Genomic DNA, 16,897 nt, shown 5'->3' on the forward strand with positions numbered 1-16,897 from the left:
GTTACGGAGCGGGTTTGGATCGGATTTTGAAATTTGTTAAAAGGGTTTGGATCAAGGTCGATTCGCTCCAAACCCGCCCCATTGCTAGGTCTAACCACGTCCTAATTTCTTCTTCTACATAAATACCATATAAAATGTCAAATATACCGATAAACATATATAAACATTGATACGATGTACCAGTAAAAAAATTACAAAATCAGAAGCTATCTTCAAATGACTTGCAGATCTAGCGTTATGTGTAGGTTTTGCTACTCCATCAGCGACACCGTTACACCTATTTTTCTTATTCTGCTCAGATTTTAGCTTGTATTCTTCTATATTCCATTTTAGTTGCCAGGAGTTCCAGACTTCCTGTCGAATATGAGTTGGTTTAAAGCCATGTTTTTTTCTTTTTGGGCTCCGCATGTTGAAGAGATATTGACCATAACTTTGTACCACTTTCCTTGCCCAAGCTTGCCTCACCAGCGAGTCTATTGTTTCATCCTAACAACATTTTTTTACACATTAACAATATAAACACAAGTTTAAGTGTAAATGTTTACCAAACAACAATTTATCACATATAGTTAATTACCTGAAACTCCTCCCCAATATAATTCACGCATTTCTTTGCTTACTTTTCCCTAAGCGTACCCTTCTGAATTTACACTTTGTAAAAAGGACCGACTAATAAAGTGTGCACAAGGGCCTGGTGGCATTAGCCTGCAAGTAATCATGTAATGTGTTAAGTTATGAATTGATATGTACGGGTAAACCAAAAGGTTATACATAGAAAAAGTTGTAATTAAGATTTGATTGGTAACTCACGTTTTTTTTCAAACATGAACAATTAAACGTCCATCTGGTCCACAATCTTCAGAGGAATTGTTTTCACCTTCTACACTTTCCACTACAGATCCATTCGTGGTTGGTTGTGTTGGTGATGGGGTAGATTCTGGGATAGGTGTTGTTGATGGGGTATATTATGGGGTAGGTGTTAGGATAGATGTATATGTTGAGGATGTGGTAGTTCCTTTACTTAAGGATGGTGTGGTAGTTATTGTAGTTATGGAGGATGGTAGTGTAGATGCTGATTTTGAGGTTGTGGTAGTAGATATAGGTGTTAATGATGTGGTAGTGGGTGCCGGTGTTGAGGATGGTTTAGATGATGTAGGTGCTGAAGTTTTGGTTATTGATGTAAGTGTTGAGGATTGTATTGTTCCAGATTCTAAAGTTTTAGAAGTATTTTCTAAGGATGGTGTGGATGTTGTAAGTGATGTCGAGGAATTGGTAGTCATGGTTTATGTTAATGATTTTAGGTATAGGGGTTTTGTTGGTAGATGTTATAGGTAGGGGTGGTCAAAAATATCCGCATCCGAACATCCGATCCGAAAAATCCGAAAATCTGATCCGAAAATACCCGAAAAATCGGATATCCAAAAATTTGGATACCCGAAATTTGGATATCCGGTTTTTCGGATTCGGATACGGATATTAAAATGTGAAAATTTCGGATATTTCGGATATCCGAAATCTGAAATATATAATATAAAAAATTATTAAAAATAGTTTTAATGCATTGGGTTTTTTCATTTGAAATTTAAAAGACAAATTATTAACATTTTTACTTGGTACGCAAAGTGAGGATGGTATAAATGCTACCTTTTTTATGTTGATTTTAGTAATTTGAGTTTGATTTCTCAAGATCTTCAGGTATCATGAGGTAACTTGCATTTAACCGGACCAAATGAAGTCTTATTATACCTAACAAATGCACGGAAACGTTCTTGTTCTTGGAGGGTTTATTTTCTTTATTTAAAAGTAATGAAATTCGAATATCCGGTTTAATATCCGAATCCGTATCCGAAAATTCGGATATCCGAAATTCCGGATACGGATTCAGATATCGATAATCAACTATCCGAATTTTCGGATATCCGAATTTTCGGATATCCGGTTTTGAACACCCCTAGTTATAGGTGCTTTGGATATGGTTGTTGGTATTGGAAAGTCGATTTCTTCATCTTGTAATTGTCTCCTTATGAATTTTGCAGCTGAAATCCATCATGTTGTGTTTCATAACCTATGGTGCAATGAATTTAGTTAGCTTTACACCGGATGCTCCTTTTGCTTTCGAGTTCGACATCTTTCTTGCTTAAAAATTAACAGAAAACTGTAGTCAATACCAACGTATTAAAGATGATAAACTACTGATGAGAAGAGAGAAACAAACAATAAAAATAAATTAAATATGAAGGCATTACTACGCATGCAAACTATTGAATACAATCAAAACCAATTACTTGTAATTTAGGATGATAATATACATGAAAATGATCATAGAACAAGAAGCGATTATCACGATAACAATAAATTAAATAAAAATAAATTTTAGATGAGTGACAACCTATATCACCAAAGTCAGTGCACAAACGTATAATGAACAAAGATTTCGATCAATTAGCCGCCGGAGATGATGATTACAGAAAATGTAAACCCTATTTCTAATAAGTAAAATTACCCTAATATGCAGCATAATCGTGTCTGGTTGGAGGGAAAGGAATTGCGAAATATTTTGAAGCTCAGCTAATGAAAACTTTGAACTGTGCTAATTACCACTAAATATTTAGTAATTCAAATTTATTAAAGTAGTTCCAGATTGATAGATAGGGTATATACATCTAGCTAACGTCAAGAAAGAACATAGACTAACGAGGTGCTCATAGTATAATTTTAATTTAAAGTTATAAACGAGGATTAAACATTAATAAACTATACATCTTTATGCTTTTATGTTTAAACTAAAATTTATATATAAAAGACATGCGGGTCATGTCAATATATATGGTAGATGCTTATGGTGTCATAGTATCACCTATAGATGACATATGGGTCATTGGTCAACATGGTAGTTGCTTATGATGTGATTGTATCACCCATGGATGACATACAGGTCATTGGTCAACATGGTAGTTGCTTATGGTGTGATGGTATCACCCATGGATGACATATGGGTCATTGGTCAACATGGTATTTGCTTATGGTGTCTATGGATGACATACAAGTCATTGGTCAACATGGTACTGCTTATGGTGTCCATGGATGACATACGGGTCATTGGTTAACATGGTAGTTCCTTATGGTGTGATGATATCACCCATGGATGACATATGGGTCATTGGTCAACAAATCTTGTTCCTCTTGGACAACATACCCTATATCTCAGCATTTACATAATCAAATCCTAAGGTAAAACGTCCTATTGAATGGTAATTGGAAAAAAACCTAGAAAACACATAATTAAATCCAAAACTTAGGAAAAGAACATATTCAAACCCATAAAACCAAAATCGATAATTATATAACCATTCAAGGATTTAATTACAAATATGAAGTTCATGGATTCAAAAAATAAACACAAAAGAAAAAAAATCGAAGAGTAGATACAAAAACACCAATGAAAACAAACAGAAAATTGTCAAAATCACAATTTTGGCCAAAGGTGAAATTCTAATGATTTCAATTTCCATTTCTTCATGTTCTTGTTCTCAAAGAAATTCAAATGTTATGTTCTTGTTTTTGAAGAATCACCCATTCCACCATCCTTTTACCGCCAACCACCACCCATCTTCCAGCTTCTCCAAGATTGAAACCAAATCCAAATTAGATTCATGACTACCACAACCCACAACCGAGAAAATCAAACATAATTGCAAATAAAATTAAACTCATAAAAATTGATTACTTAATAAACAAAAGGAAATACTTCAAACTTCTTGTAGGTCAGACAGAAGAAAACTTCGATTAAATCGAAGCTTAAACCCATGAAATTTGAGCTGAAATAAACTCGATGACTTGAATAACCCCATAAACTATCATTAAAAACCCAGAAACTGTCTTTAAAAGACCCATATTAAAAGGCCCCATAAATGAAATGGAAGCTTAGGCCCATAAAATTGAAGCTAAAGATAAACTTGATGACCAAAAAAAAAAAACTCACATGACTTTTCAAAATACCTAGAAATCGTCTTCGACCCAAATTTTGTCTTCATAAAACCTAGAAATCGCGTTGTCTTTGTCTTAAAAAACTCATACTTCATCATCCCAAAAATCCAGATTCATCTTCAATTCGGTGTACCTCAAACAATGAAACAAAAATAATTAAGGAACATACGACCGAACACATCTTCTTGTTTCTTTTCTTTGATGATGATGTGGTTTGTCGTAGGGTTATTGGAGGGCTGTCAGAGGATTGCCAACGTGAGAAGAGGCGGAGGAGAACGAGGGATCGCGTTTGACAGAAGAACAAGGGGAGAACCGAGAACATGGGAGATGATAGTAAATAGAGTTAGGGTTTATTTATTTAATTATTTATTGTCTTTTTTAGGTAAAAGACTGAAATATCCCTGACACGAGGGTAACTTAACAGAAAAACAAATGGTTAACCATGGTAGGGATGAAACACGCAACTTTAAACATATTAGGGATGGTTCGAATTAATTTTTGAAATAGGGACTGAACGTGTATTTTGTATGGGGGACGATTCGTGTAATATATATATATATATATATATATATATATATATATATATATATATATATATATATATATATATATATATATATATATATATATATATATGTATATGAAGAATATTGAGTGTAAAATGTCAAAACAAGATTATGGGGATGGTAGATATGGTACCCCCGGAAAGGGTAAGTGGTAAGGCGAGGAGTAATGATGTTGAAATATTGATTGAATGAATGAAATGAGTGTGGACAAATAAGGGTAAAATTAACCATTTCTATATAAGGAAATTAATTAATTCCTATGTTTGTCCTCGCCCAGCTCTTTTATATATATATATATATATATATATATATATATATATATATATATATATATATATATATATATATATATATATATATATATTAAAAAAAATAAATAAATTGAGGATAAAATTATACTGTAGATAATAATGTATATTTAATCGATCTTGATTTCATATTTCACTTATCAGTTTCATAGCAATGTCATTGGTATTTTTAGTTTATTACAGCAATATTAATTATCTAAATCATGTTTTAGTTAAAGAAATTATATTAATATTTGTTTTCATTTTTTGTTTTCCAATTAAGTACATAAAATTCGGAATCATTATCATATTTCAAGCATGATATATGTCATATAGTAAAAACATTATCCCCCTTGTTATTATATATTATATATTTAATAATTAATACTATTATTGTTGTTCCAATATAGCACCCCCACTTTACCTTCTGTTTTCGATTTGATTAACGTCCGAGAGCTGTGCAAGAAAGAGAGGGTTTTCTCTCTCTCTCTCACAAACACCCTCTCTCTCTGTACATAAACACAGTAGGTAGATTTCTAATAGGCTAGAGAGAGAGAGATAGATGCTGGTTGGGCTAAGAGCTAGAGGAAGTACTCTCGTTAATACTGTGCATAGAAATTTTCTACAGATAAAAGATCCACCAACACAGCCTAAAAAAATCCCTCAACCCCCCCCCCCCCCCCTCCCCACCCTACCCAACCCACAGACAGACATCTACCTACCCTTCAAGATTATACGCATACCTGTATATATATATATATATATATATATATATATATATATATATATATATATGCTAACTGGAAACTAACCAATCTTACAATTCGCATTTCATCATCAAATGGCTAGATAGAAATTATAAGACTCGAAGAAGGACGTTGTTTCAGCGTTGCAAGTGTTTGGGTTATTGGGTATTGACTTTGAAAAAGAGAAGTAATGTGGGATCTAAACGGGTCTCCCGATCGGAGAAGGAGAGACGAAGACGAAGGTGAGGGGTGTTCTTCAGCGCCGGTGGTAGGGGAGGAGGAATATAATAATATCAAGGGTAAAAGGCTTGGAGGATCCGTGTCTAATTCCAGCTCATCGATCATAGTTGTCGATCAGGACGACGGTTCCGACGTCGATGAGGATTCCAACGCCGGTGGTTTACAGAAACTCAAAACCACCGGCGATAGCAGGTTATTCGGGTTCTCTATGGCCGACAACTCATCCTGGGACTACAATCCGCCGGTCACTCATCAGTTCTTCCCTTTGGATGACTCTGAAGTTGGGTCTACCACCTTCGTCGGAGCAGGTAGAGAGACGACGTCGTTGCCCACTACTTACCCTACGTCTAACTGGTTTGGGGTTAAATTCTCCCACCCGTCATCGGAGCCTTCATGTTTCAGTGGTGGTGTTGCCGGTGGGAACAATGGATTTTCCGGGAAGGTCACCGATGTTCCTCAGCCACTCAAGAAAAGCCGCCGTGGACCCCGGTCTAGAAGTTCTCAATACCGTGGTGTCACCTTTTACCGGCGAACCGGCCGATGGGAATCACACATATGGTTAACTTACTTTGTCATCATCAACTTACCCATAATTTACTTAATTTCTTCTGTTCCCGATGCATCTTTTCTATTATTTATAAACCCCATTTTCAATACAATTTTCTTTGTTTACAAATGAAACAAAATCTATAATCTTTTATCTGAACAATTTTTTTGAACTAATTAAACTTTTTTATTTCATGATTCAGGGATTGTGGGAAACAGGTGTATCTTGGTATGCTATAATTTCTTTATCTATTTCAATTAAATCATCTTATAACTTTCCAAGATTTTACATATATTTTGTATTGATTATTATTATTTTACTGGAACATAGGTGGATTTGATACAGCACATGCAGCTGCACGGTTAGCACAAAACAAACTTAAATTTCGTTTTATTAATCAATAATTGATCAAATATGAACAAAATATATATATATATATATATATATATAATAATGCCATGGAGGATAACCCTACGGCTGCAGTGCTTATGATAGGGCAGCCATCAAGTTTCGGGGTGTGGAGGCTGACATAAACTTCATTCTTCAAGATTATGAAGACGACCTAAAACAGGTGTGTGTGTTTTCAGTGTGTGTTTGCGAGAGAGAGAGAGAGAGAGAGAGAGAGAGAGAGAGAGGAGAGAGAGAGAGTCCCTTTGTAAATTAGATTTCACCTTATCTTGAATAGTGTTCTTGCAGCGTTATCTTGAAACACCTTTTCATTTGTTGTTCTTTCTCAAGACAAACAAAAACAAAACACAAATAGTCTCCTAAACCTACGTACACAACTACACATGCCGTTTTTTGTTTTTATTTTATGTTTTTGGTTTCGATCTATGATACGTTTTTTTTTTTTTTTTGTAACAACAGACGAGCAATTTAACAAAGGAAGAGTTTGTGCATGTACTTCGAAGACAAAGTACTGGTTTCCCTCGAGGCAGTTCAAAATACCGAGGTGTTACATTGCACAAATGTGGCCGATGGGAAGCTCGAATGGGCCAATTCTTGGGCAAAAAGTAGGTATTCTGTCTTCTTCATAAACACTTGTAATGATTAATTATAATTTATCATAGTTCCGTGAAAAGAAAAAAGAGAAATGTTCTTGTTTTCTTTTTTTGGAAAGGGGAAGCTACTTATAGGGGTAGAACTATCTATAACACAATCAAGTAACAAGGCGCTTTGGATCTATTTTTCTTTTTGCCATTTTTGGGTTCGTTCAATTAATAATGTCATACGACAAATTTGGTTTTTTTTTTTTTTTTATTCTTTAAAACAGGTATGTGTATCTGGGTCTTTTTGACACTGAAGTTGAAGCTGCCAGGTAAATGTGTGTCTTCTTCAGGGACTTAAACTGTCAAATTTTAGTATTTCAAGGGACTTCAGTTAAAATCTAATCATCTGCTCGACTGCTAATATTCGTCGTTGCTATCTAGGGCTTATGATAAAGCTGCAATTAAATGCAACGGGAAGGATGCTGTTACAAATTTTGATTCCAGTACATATGAAAACGAGCTCAACTCCACTGGTAATATATTTATTTTCATATAATATAAATACAAGGTTTTCTTTAAGATTATCAAAGGAAAATAAACGTTTTATGTAAAACGCTTCAAATAACTATATATGATCTATCTCTTTATATAATTATTATCTTTTTTTTAGAATGCACGAACAATAACGATAAGATCATCAACGAGACTTCATCAGATCATAATCTTGATTTGAGCTTAGGAGGTGGTTCAACCTCAAATAAGCCAAGGAACATAGAATTTAGAGATTATCACCAAACTCCATCTAACTCCATACAATTTGGATTTAGTAGACCTCCGGTATGTTGTAATTTATACAGACATTCGAATTTTTTTTTCAGCTAAGTCATGTTTACTTTTTCTTTACCATCTTTTTTTATTATATATTTAAAAGGCATCTGGGTCGGGTTGGTTTGATGGAGGGAGAAGAGAAGGGTACAATGAAACTGAAACATTCCAGCTACTTAGTCAGACGCACCTTCAATCTCCAACCGGATCATTTATGGGTTACAGTGAAGGGCGTGGATACGGGCATTTTATTCGACCCGCTAACCCGACTATGCTTCATACGTTCAACCCTACTTCTTTCAACTCACTTACTAATCATCAAGTGCGTCTCTCTCTCTCTCTCTCTCTCTCTCTCTCTCTCTCTCTCTCTCACACACACACACACACACACAGTTGTTGGTAATGATAACGCCGGAAATATATTTATCGTTGCAGATGCAGTTTACGAGCAGCACCGCACACGGCGGAGGAAGTAATCCATCTCCGCATCAAATGTATGCAAATAGTGCTGCAGCATCATCAGGATTCCCCCAGCAAAGATTTCACTTCCGACAACCACCATAAAATCCTCGGACGATGGAATTGGGCTCCAGGAAGAAAACCTAGTCAGGACAAAAGAACACAACTTTTTCTGTGTTAACAAATGGATCTCCACATGATGTTTTTTTAACCTATGTTCTTTGACCATGAAATGAAGGTCGATTTTGTGTTAAATTTTTTTTAGTATAATCGAAGACGTTGACTATTCATAGTTGACATGCTTAGCTAGGGTTATCGAGTTATATATGCAAGACAAAGGCAACAACAAAATTCTATTTCTTTTTATTGTTTTTGTTTGAAAATGGTTGGTGTAAAAAGTAGCTTATTTTTTATATTTTACGTTGGAATTTCATTGTTTTGGCATTGTATTTATAAGAAGTACTACTAATTAATAAACGTAAAACTATTCAAACAATGGTGTATAAGAAACATTTCAAAATTTTGAGTTAAAATTATTATTATAAATTGGATGGATTATTACGCACGAAAGCTAAACTTTTTATTATTATTTTTATTTTTTATTTTTTTATTTTTTATTTTTTTGTAAATACCGACGCTTCTAAAAAAAAGACACGAGTATATTCGTCAACAAAATAGAACTATATGTCGATAGATCGAAACGATTTTTCGACCACAATGTATTACAAAATTAAGTATCATTAATTTTGGACATGTTGGGCTAGCTCTCATGCATTTATTAATGATGGAGACGTGTACACAAAATATGGTTTTTATTATAGTCCATCTATGTGTATGTTATAAATATATCCATCTAGACATCAATTAAAGTCAATTTATGTGTAATTTATCTATCTAGCCATCAACTAAAGTCGATTTATGTGTATGTTATCTATCTAGCCATCGATTAAAGTCAATTTATGTGCGTGTTATCTCTCTAACCATCAATTAAAGTCATCAACTCTAAGTCAAATACTTTTTTTATAACAACGTAATATTCATAAAAACAACTCTAATATTACATATTGCTTACTGTGTAAATAGGATTTTTAACCCATAACTCGATCCAGTTAATATTATAATCAGGGCCGGTCCAAACGTATATGGGCCCGAGGCGAAAAGAAAACAAGGGCCCCTTAGAGCATACGGTGTGGGTTGTGTTGCTTCTTGTTGTGGCTGAGTTGGCAGCCCATAACACCGTTATAACATCAAAAACACTGCCCCCCTCCTTGTTGCATCTTGTTGTGGTGCTTCTTGTTGTTTTCATGACAAGAAGAAACGTGATCACCTATTGGCTGCCAAATTATCTCTCTCTCATCTTAACATGGTGTTATAACACCTTGAACACCACTCCTTCATCTTGTTGCTTCTTGTTATAACATCACTTCAAATTGCCCATACCATATGCTCTTAAAGATAAATATCATAAATATCCCAAAAAAAATATTATTTATTCTTCAGTAAAAATGCGTACAATTAATTATAACAAGCAAACCAAATTGTTTATCTTTTGAGCTAGTTTGACTTTGAACCAACTTTAAGCCCTAAAAATCGTTTAGGTATTATATATATATATATATATATATATATATATATATATATATATATATATATATACACTACATAGCCCAAAAATTTTGGGCCCCTAGAGACATGGGCCCTTGGCGGTCACCCGGGTTGCCCACCGTCTGGACCGGCCCTGACTATAATTGATCTTTCTAGCCTTAATCCATATAAAAGATTGAGACACCACCCAATCAAATAGCTTTTGGCTTCCAGACATAAAAGATCAAATTGTTCCTACACAGCCAAATACCCTACAAACAACAACCAACAATATCTATCACTTTTTTTCGCCAACATGGACCCTTGAACACCATTTATTGTTAGGGTTTTATTTAAAAATTGTTTAAAAAACATAAACATAGTAACGAAACATTTAAGTTTTGAACAAAATAAAACTAGTTTTACTCCCACCAAAAGATCATTTTACAAGACTTAGAAAGATTAAAACAACCATTGAAAGGAAAGTAAAACAACATTTGAAGACTTTGATTCCTTTTGGCAATTAGGAAGTTGATGAAGATGATTCTAAGCTCCAAAGAATAAGCTCTAGAAGTATCCACCAACAATTTGTCAAGTTGAAATGGATGCTAGTTCATTTTGTAATAATTAGAAAGCTCTTAAGCTTTAAGTCAAAACCCAAGTAATGACTTAAAGAGAGATGCAAGTATCAGCTTCTTCTTGCTTTGATCTTAACTTTTTAAGAGACAAAACTAAAGAGAATATGGAGAGGATAAGTCGTAAATTTCATGATTTTGGCTTATGAAATAAGGGAGAAAACTAGTTCTTTTAAGTCCTTACTTTAAGTCCTTATCTTATGGGTCTTAACACTTTAAACCCATACTTTATCAGATCAACTAGTCATACTTTTTAAGAGCATGGTGTGTTGAATAAATTAACCAAAATCAAGTCTTCTTTATTCTTTATGGTCTCATTGAATATTTTATAAAAAGAAGAAGCTAGTTTTTCAATAAAAAATCTTCTAATTTATATAACTTATAAAACATATAAATCCAGATAAGACAAAAACCCATTTTGGTCCAAAAAGATGTACATCACATAATAAATCATACCTTATGATATATTATGATATGTCTTGATACTTAACATTTGAAATTAATATTTGCATGAAATAAATAATTTCTAGTTAATTACAAGAATTATATTTAATTATGAAGAATCAAATTCTTATAAATAATATATTTGCATCAAGTTTTTGTTAGTGTGACCCTTTACAGTCATATATTTGTTAGATTAAGTATTTAAGCCCATAACTATTATTAGTATGTACTTGACCCGAGAGTAGCATGGTCCATTTGGGTTGCATGGCACCGGAACAATCTGAAGGATGGATAATTGAGAAGAGGTTATTTATGTTTTATTAATATATTATAAGTTCTAATATATTAATATGAAATTATATTATTTAATCATTATTGATCAAGAATTAGTTTGGAATTAATTTTATGATCAAAAGAGACTAATTAAATAGATGGTGATTGATTATGTAAATCATTCATTCTTATAATGTGGGCTTGTGATCCATAGTTCCTTATGTTGGGCTAAACCCATGTGGTGACCTATGGATGATCCAGGGAGGTTTTAACCCATGGAGCATGAGGGATATGGAAAGTCATTAGGGTATACATGGTGTAACCCTAGTTCGCCACACTATATAAGAACCCCTCTAGCTCATGAAATTGGCACTTAAGTGACACTAAGGAGGCACTAGTGGAAACACAAGAGGGCAAGCCGATTTTATGAGTGCAAGTGACATATTCTCAAGTTCCTCCATTTGTTGGTGGTGTTGTGTGATTCCATTTGAGGTGCAACAATTGGGGCACTAAGTTCTTAAAGGTCCAAGGCTTTCAACTACACTAAAAGGTATGTCATCTAACTTGTATTTCATGTTGTTTATACTCCATTATATGATAGTTAGGATGATGCTTTGGAATATTGAATGTATGAATGTATAATAGAGAAAATATAGATCCAAAGCATCTAGGGTTGCATGTACACCATAGGAGTGTTAGAATGCTCAAAACCCTTCAATATTATCTAGAAATATCATTCTATAATGACTCTTAGGTATATAGATCTTTCAATCTCCCACTTGCACAAGACTTCACTACCCCAGTAATATATGACTTAGGTCCTGTTTTTTTACCTCTTAATTGGAAAATTAAGAGGTAACCTCTTAAAAATTCAGATATGGCTTGTTTGGTATCCTCTTATAAAATAGCTCTGAATTAGACAAATGCCTCTTAAAATTTTAGACTTCAACAGGCATCTGAAAAAGAAAAAGACATGTGCTGCCCTCCTTAGGTCTCGCTCTTTCTTTTTCTTCTCACGCCTCCAGTTTTCTTTCTCATCAATACACACAACCACACCTCCATCCGATCTAACAAAAGCTTTATTCCCTCCCCGTCATCGCAGTCGTCGGTCTCCTCTCCGCCTCTAGCTCCGTCGTCGGTATCTTCTCCGCCCCAGCTCCGATTGCTGCGCTACAACGACGCTGAATCCACCCCCGACGACTTATGTTGGTAATGTCTTCGGCCTCCTTCTTTTTCTTTCTATGTAATCTCTTTCTCTATGTAATCAAATGTGCTATATCGATCAGGGCTTGAAATTTCAAGTTTTTTGTTTCCCCTGAAAGATACAACTTTACATAATTGTTTTTCCCTTAAAATCACAGCTGGAATCATATGTGTTGTTTCTTGTTGTGTAATCTCTTTCTCCATGTAATCAGATGTGCTATATCGATTAGGGCTTGAACTTTCAAGTTTTTGTTTCCCCTGAAAAATACGACTTCACATAATTGTTTTTTTTCCTGAAATCATAGCTAAAATTTCGAGTTTTTGTTTACTGTATATGTTGAAATCAAATGGGTTATGTTAATTAAGCGAGGTGTTCATCAAGAAACCCAACCAGAGCTATAAATTATATCACTAGAGGGATTGCTTATTTGATTTTAAAATTCATGTAAAGATATTTTTTGATTGGATTCAAGAATCTGTCTTCCATCAATATGTTCTTCAACCCTTTTAGACAATGAAAGGGTTGATTAAAGTTGTAATGAAGTCAAGGTTTTCTTCACTTTCTAATGCACTTGAGGAAAATGAAGATGTTGAGGGACAAAAAGAACAAAAGGATGGGATAATTATGTTGGAAGCTATTATGTTGTTTATGCCATATTTGAGACACAAGTATTTATTCACATTGATTTTAGTTTGGATTCTATGTATACAAGTAGTATTTGCATTGATCAAATACATGAAGTTGGACCTTTTTTGATTTGTATTTGTGTTTAATTTTGATTTATGTTTAATTTGAATTGTGTATGGCGTTCATATTTTTCCTTATAATTATTCAAGAGGTTAATTCGATTATTTTATAAAAAGAAACGTTGAACTTAACAAAAACTTATAAAGAAGGGTGAAATAGTCATTTTCATAATTCAGCTAGCACAACAATTCAGAGGTTTCAACCAAACAACATATTAGAAATTCAGATCTTTAAAATTCAGACCCTCTTTGAAATTCAGACATCTTAAAAATTCAGACCCTGCCAAACCGCCCCTTAGTGTCATTCTATCAAAATCCAATTCCCAAAAGATCAAAGGTTCAATTAATGTACAAGGTTAGTTAATTAGTTATCCCTTTGTTACAGACATCTTGTTGAGCATGAGACTTGGATCGCAAAGCACGTGTTAGATGTCTGTCTCTCAACACATAAGAGGAACAAATCATATACTCACTACATAAGCCTCTTACATAGTTTACACCATACCTGGAAATAGCTTTTATAACTACTCGGTTATGGATCAACATTTGACCATATCAAAGCACAATACTTCATACACTTAAGTCCCATTATGTATCTCAGGTGTTAAGGATACAAAGATAGTAACTTTTAATCGATTATCACTCATAATTGTTATCTATGAGATAATATTGATGCGACAAGTACCTATGAAACTTGGTTACAACCATTTGCCTACTTTCATATAGTAAGAGTCAATCAATCCAATTTATATGAGTCTTACTTCATAATTGCTCGTATAATTATAACCAACTATGAACATTTAAAATAATAAAATTATTTGTGGATTAAACATGTTAATATAGAACAGAACAAGTATTGATGTAATGATCATATCCCCATATATCAAAACAATATATAATAGTTGTCATAATGTTCCAATATCCAAATACTAAATTCAAATCAAAATCCAATTTATAGAATAATGAAGTGCTATGGTTGAAGTGTGATCACTCATACTTATCTTAAAAGGAAAGACTTTATTAATGGGTTCGACTAAATTTAATTTGTGTGAATTCTGCGAATACTATCATCTCCATATTTCACTTTATTCTAATAACAGTTAAATATCTTGGGAGAATATGATTAGTATTCTTTCATGACATTGAGTGTCTTTGCTTGATTAAGTTTACTCTCAAAATCACAAAGATATATATATATATATATATATATATATATATATATATATGATCCTTGAATAGCAGAAATCAAGATAGTTTTTCAATGAACTCATTCATCCAATAAAATTTAATTTCAACTTCCGAAGTAGTGGTGTAATGTGTGTATGTGTATATATATATATATATATATATATATATATATATATATATATATATATATATATATATATATATATGATCCTTGAATAGCAGAAATCAATATAGTTTTTCAATGAACTCATTCGTCCAATAAAATTTAATTTCAACTTCCGAAGTAGTGGTGTATTCTTATTTATTAGATTGTGTAATTATGTTTTACTTGGACCTCATTCCTACAAAAGTTACTCTTCATTCCATAATGAAGTTAGAACCAATTATAATTCATAATTATATATATATATATATATATATATATATATATATATATATATATATATATATATACATATGTGTTTATGAAGTTAACATATTATGTAGCTCTTTACATAAAGATCTTCTTCCAAACTGATTATTTCATGAACATTCTCTTAGTTCTTCTTAAGTGCTCTTAGAATGTTCTTATAGTCATCTAGTGCCACACAAATTGAATATAAATCATTTCATCTAACTCAAAAATATTTGTTAGGTTCTTTTTGAGATAAATTCAAAATGGTGTAATCTAACAATGGCAAGAATCCTATAAAGGAATCTTGTATCTTGATCTCTTTCAAGATATTGTTAATTCATGCAAAAGAATTTAAAACTTTTAACATTCATCTTTATATATCTCTATATATTTTATATTTCAAAAATGTATCTTTTCATTCCTAAGTTTTTTATTATAGAAATACTTTCCGATTCAATGTGAAATGACCTTGCATAATCGGAACGTAATTTCAAATGATTAAGTATGTCTCATTCATACAAGATTAGGAATATCACTATCCTCCCACTAGTTCTTAGTAAACACGCATGTTATTTTCATTTTAAATATAAAAGAATACCTTGTATCTTCATATTAAAATGACTATGCCAATCATGATATGTTTTCATTATATACACAAGTGATTCTTAAGCATTACACATTTTGTTAGGATAATATGGATTATAAAAACCTCTAGTCTAAACTATATAGATGTCTTCTAGTAGATGTCTATTAAGAAAAGCGGTCTTTATTGAAATCTATTTGATAAATCTCATATTAACAAAATGAAGTTATAGTAAATAATATCATTGCTGATCTAATCATAGCTACTTGTGATAAGGTTTGATGATAGTCGATGTCATAAGTTTGATAAGGATCATAGTCAATGACACGAGTATGATAAAATCCTTTTTTAACAGGCTTTGCTAAATGTATATGATATCCATGTATGCATTCTTTCTAAAAGCATATCTTACTCCTTCTAGCCTTACTATAGAGAGGAAGATTAATCAAGCCTATACTTGATTATTAGACATGGATTTCATCTCAATGTTCATGACTCTAAGTCGTTTATAGCATTTTGGTGGTAGATGGATTTGCCAAAATCATCAAGAACTCATCAATGATAGATTCCACATTTCTCAAGTCATAGATGATTTCTACCAATAATGCGAACAATTTGTGTTTGTGAATAGATATTATTCAAGTTCAACTCTTTCTTGTTGAAACTAGTCCCAACAATTGGTACATCAGGCTATGGTTCTCGAGATGTTTCAAGTTCCATGTCCCTCCGACTTGCTTTGTCATTAGAATCTTTCTTTCTACTAACTAAGACCTCACAGGAATAAGAGAATTTATTCTTGGTGGATTTATAGAAAATAATCTAAATGCCATTTTATAATATTCTACCAATATGTAATTTGTTGGTGTTTGTATTCAAGATATAATTAACAGTGATTATGGTATAATCCCAAGAGCATAAATGAAGATAATTTCAACCGATTAAAAAGTAGAATTTATCCGGTAAGGTCTAATACATCATTTATTATTACTAAGGTTTTAGATGATATTACTGGGTTGTATCTAGTGCTTAATTTTAAACATTCATTAGAAAGGAAGTCATACACCATAGTGTATAGTTCCTTAATAATTATTTTTGTTTACAGTTCCTTAATTTTTAGACATTCATTAGACATTCAAAGACACCTTTCTTAAAGTTGAAAAATGTGTATTTCATTTATATAATAAAGATAAGAATGTCATA

General features: G+C 32.7%; 1 protein-coding gene across 1 annotated transcript; it reads left to right on the forward strand.

Moving 5' to 3' along the window:
• The first annotated feature begins 5,613 nt into the window (after window positions 1-5,613).
• LOC145087519 (floral homeotic protein APETALA 2-like) lies at window positions 5,614-9,061 on the forward strand. Its single transcript, XM_079025484.1, has 10 exons — window positions 5,614-6,384; window positions 6,576-6,601; window positions 6,704-6,734; window positions 6,857-6,944; window positions 7,241-7,386; window positions 7,647-7,691; window positions 7,804-7,895; window positions 8,033-8,199; window positions 8,294-8,509; window positions 8,623-9,061. The coding sequence occupies exons 1-10, from the start codon at window positions 5,777-5,779 to the stop codon at window positions 8,749-8,751; spliced, it is 1,548 nt and encodes a 515-aa protein (XP_078881610.1). The 5' UTR covers window positions 5,614-5,776; the 3' UTR covers window positions 8,752-9,061.
• Window positions 9,062-16,897: the final 7,836 nt, after the last annotated feature.

Source organism: Lactuca serriola, chromosome 2 (genome assembly GCF_051521515.1).
Source record: "Lactuca serriola cultivar US96UC23 chromosome 2, Lser_US96UC23_V15, whole genome shotgun sequence".
Taxonomy (NCBI): domain Eukaryota; kingdom Viridiplantae; phylum Streptophyta; class Magnoliopsida; order Asterales; family Asteraceae; genus Lactuca; species Lactuca serriola.

Coding starts and splice junctions, on each gene's coding strand:
- LOC145087519 (XM_079025484.1), top strand. CDS start 5,777: ATGTGGGATCTAAACGGGTCTCCCGATCGGAGAAGGAGAGACGAAGAC. Junction 6,602..6,703: donor TGGGAAACAGGTGTATCTTG/GTATGCTATAAT, acceptor ACTGGAACATAG/GTGGATTTGATACAGCACAT. Junction 8,510..8,622: donor ACTCACTTACTAATCATCAA/GTGCGTCTCTCT, acceptor TTATCGTTGCAG/ATGCAGTTTACGAGCAGCAC.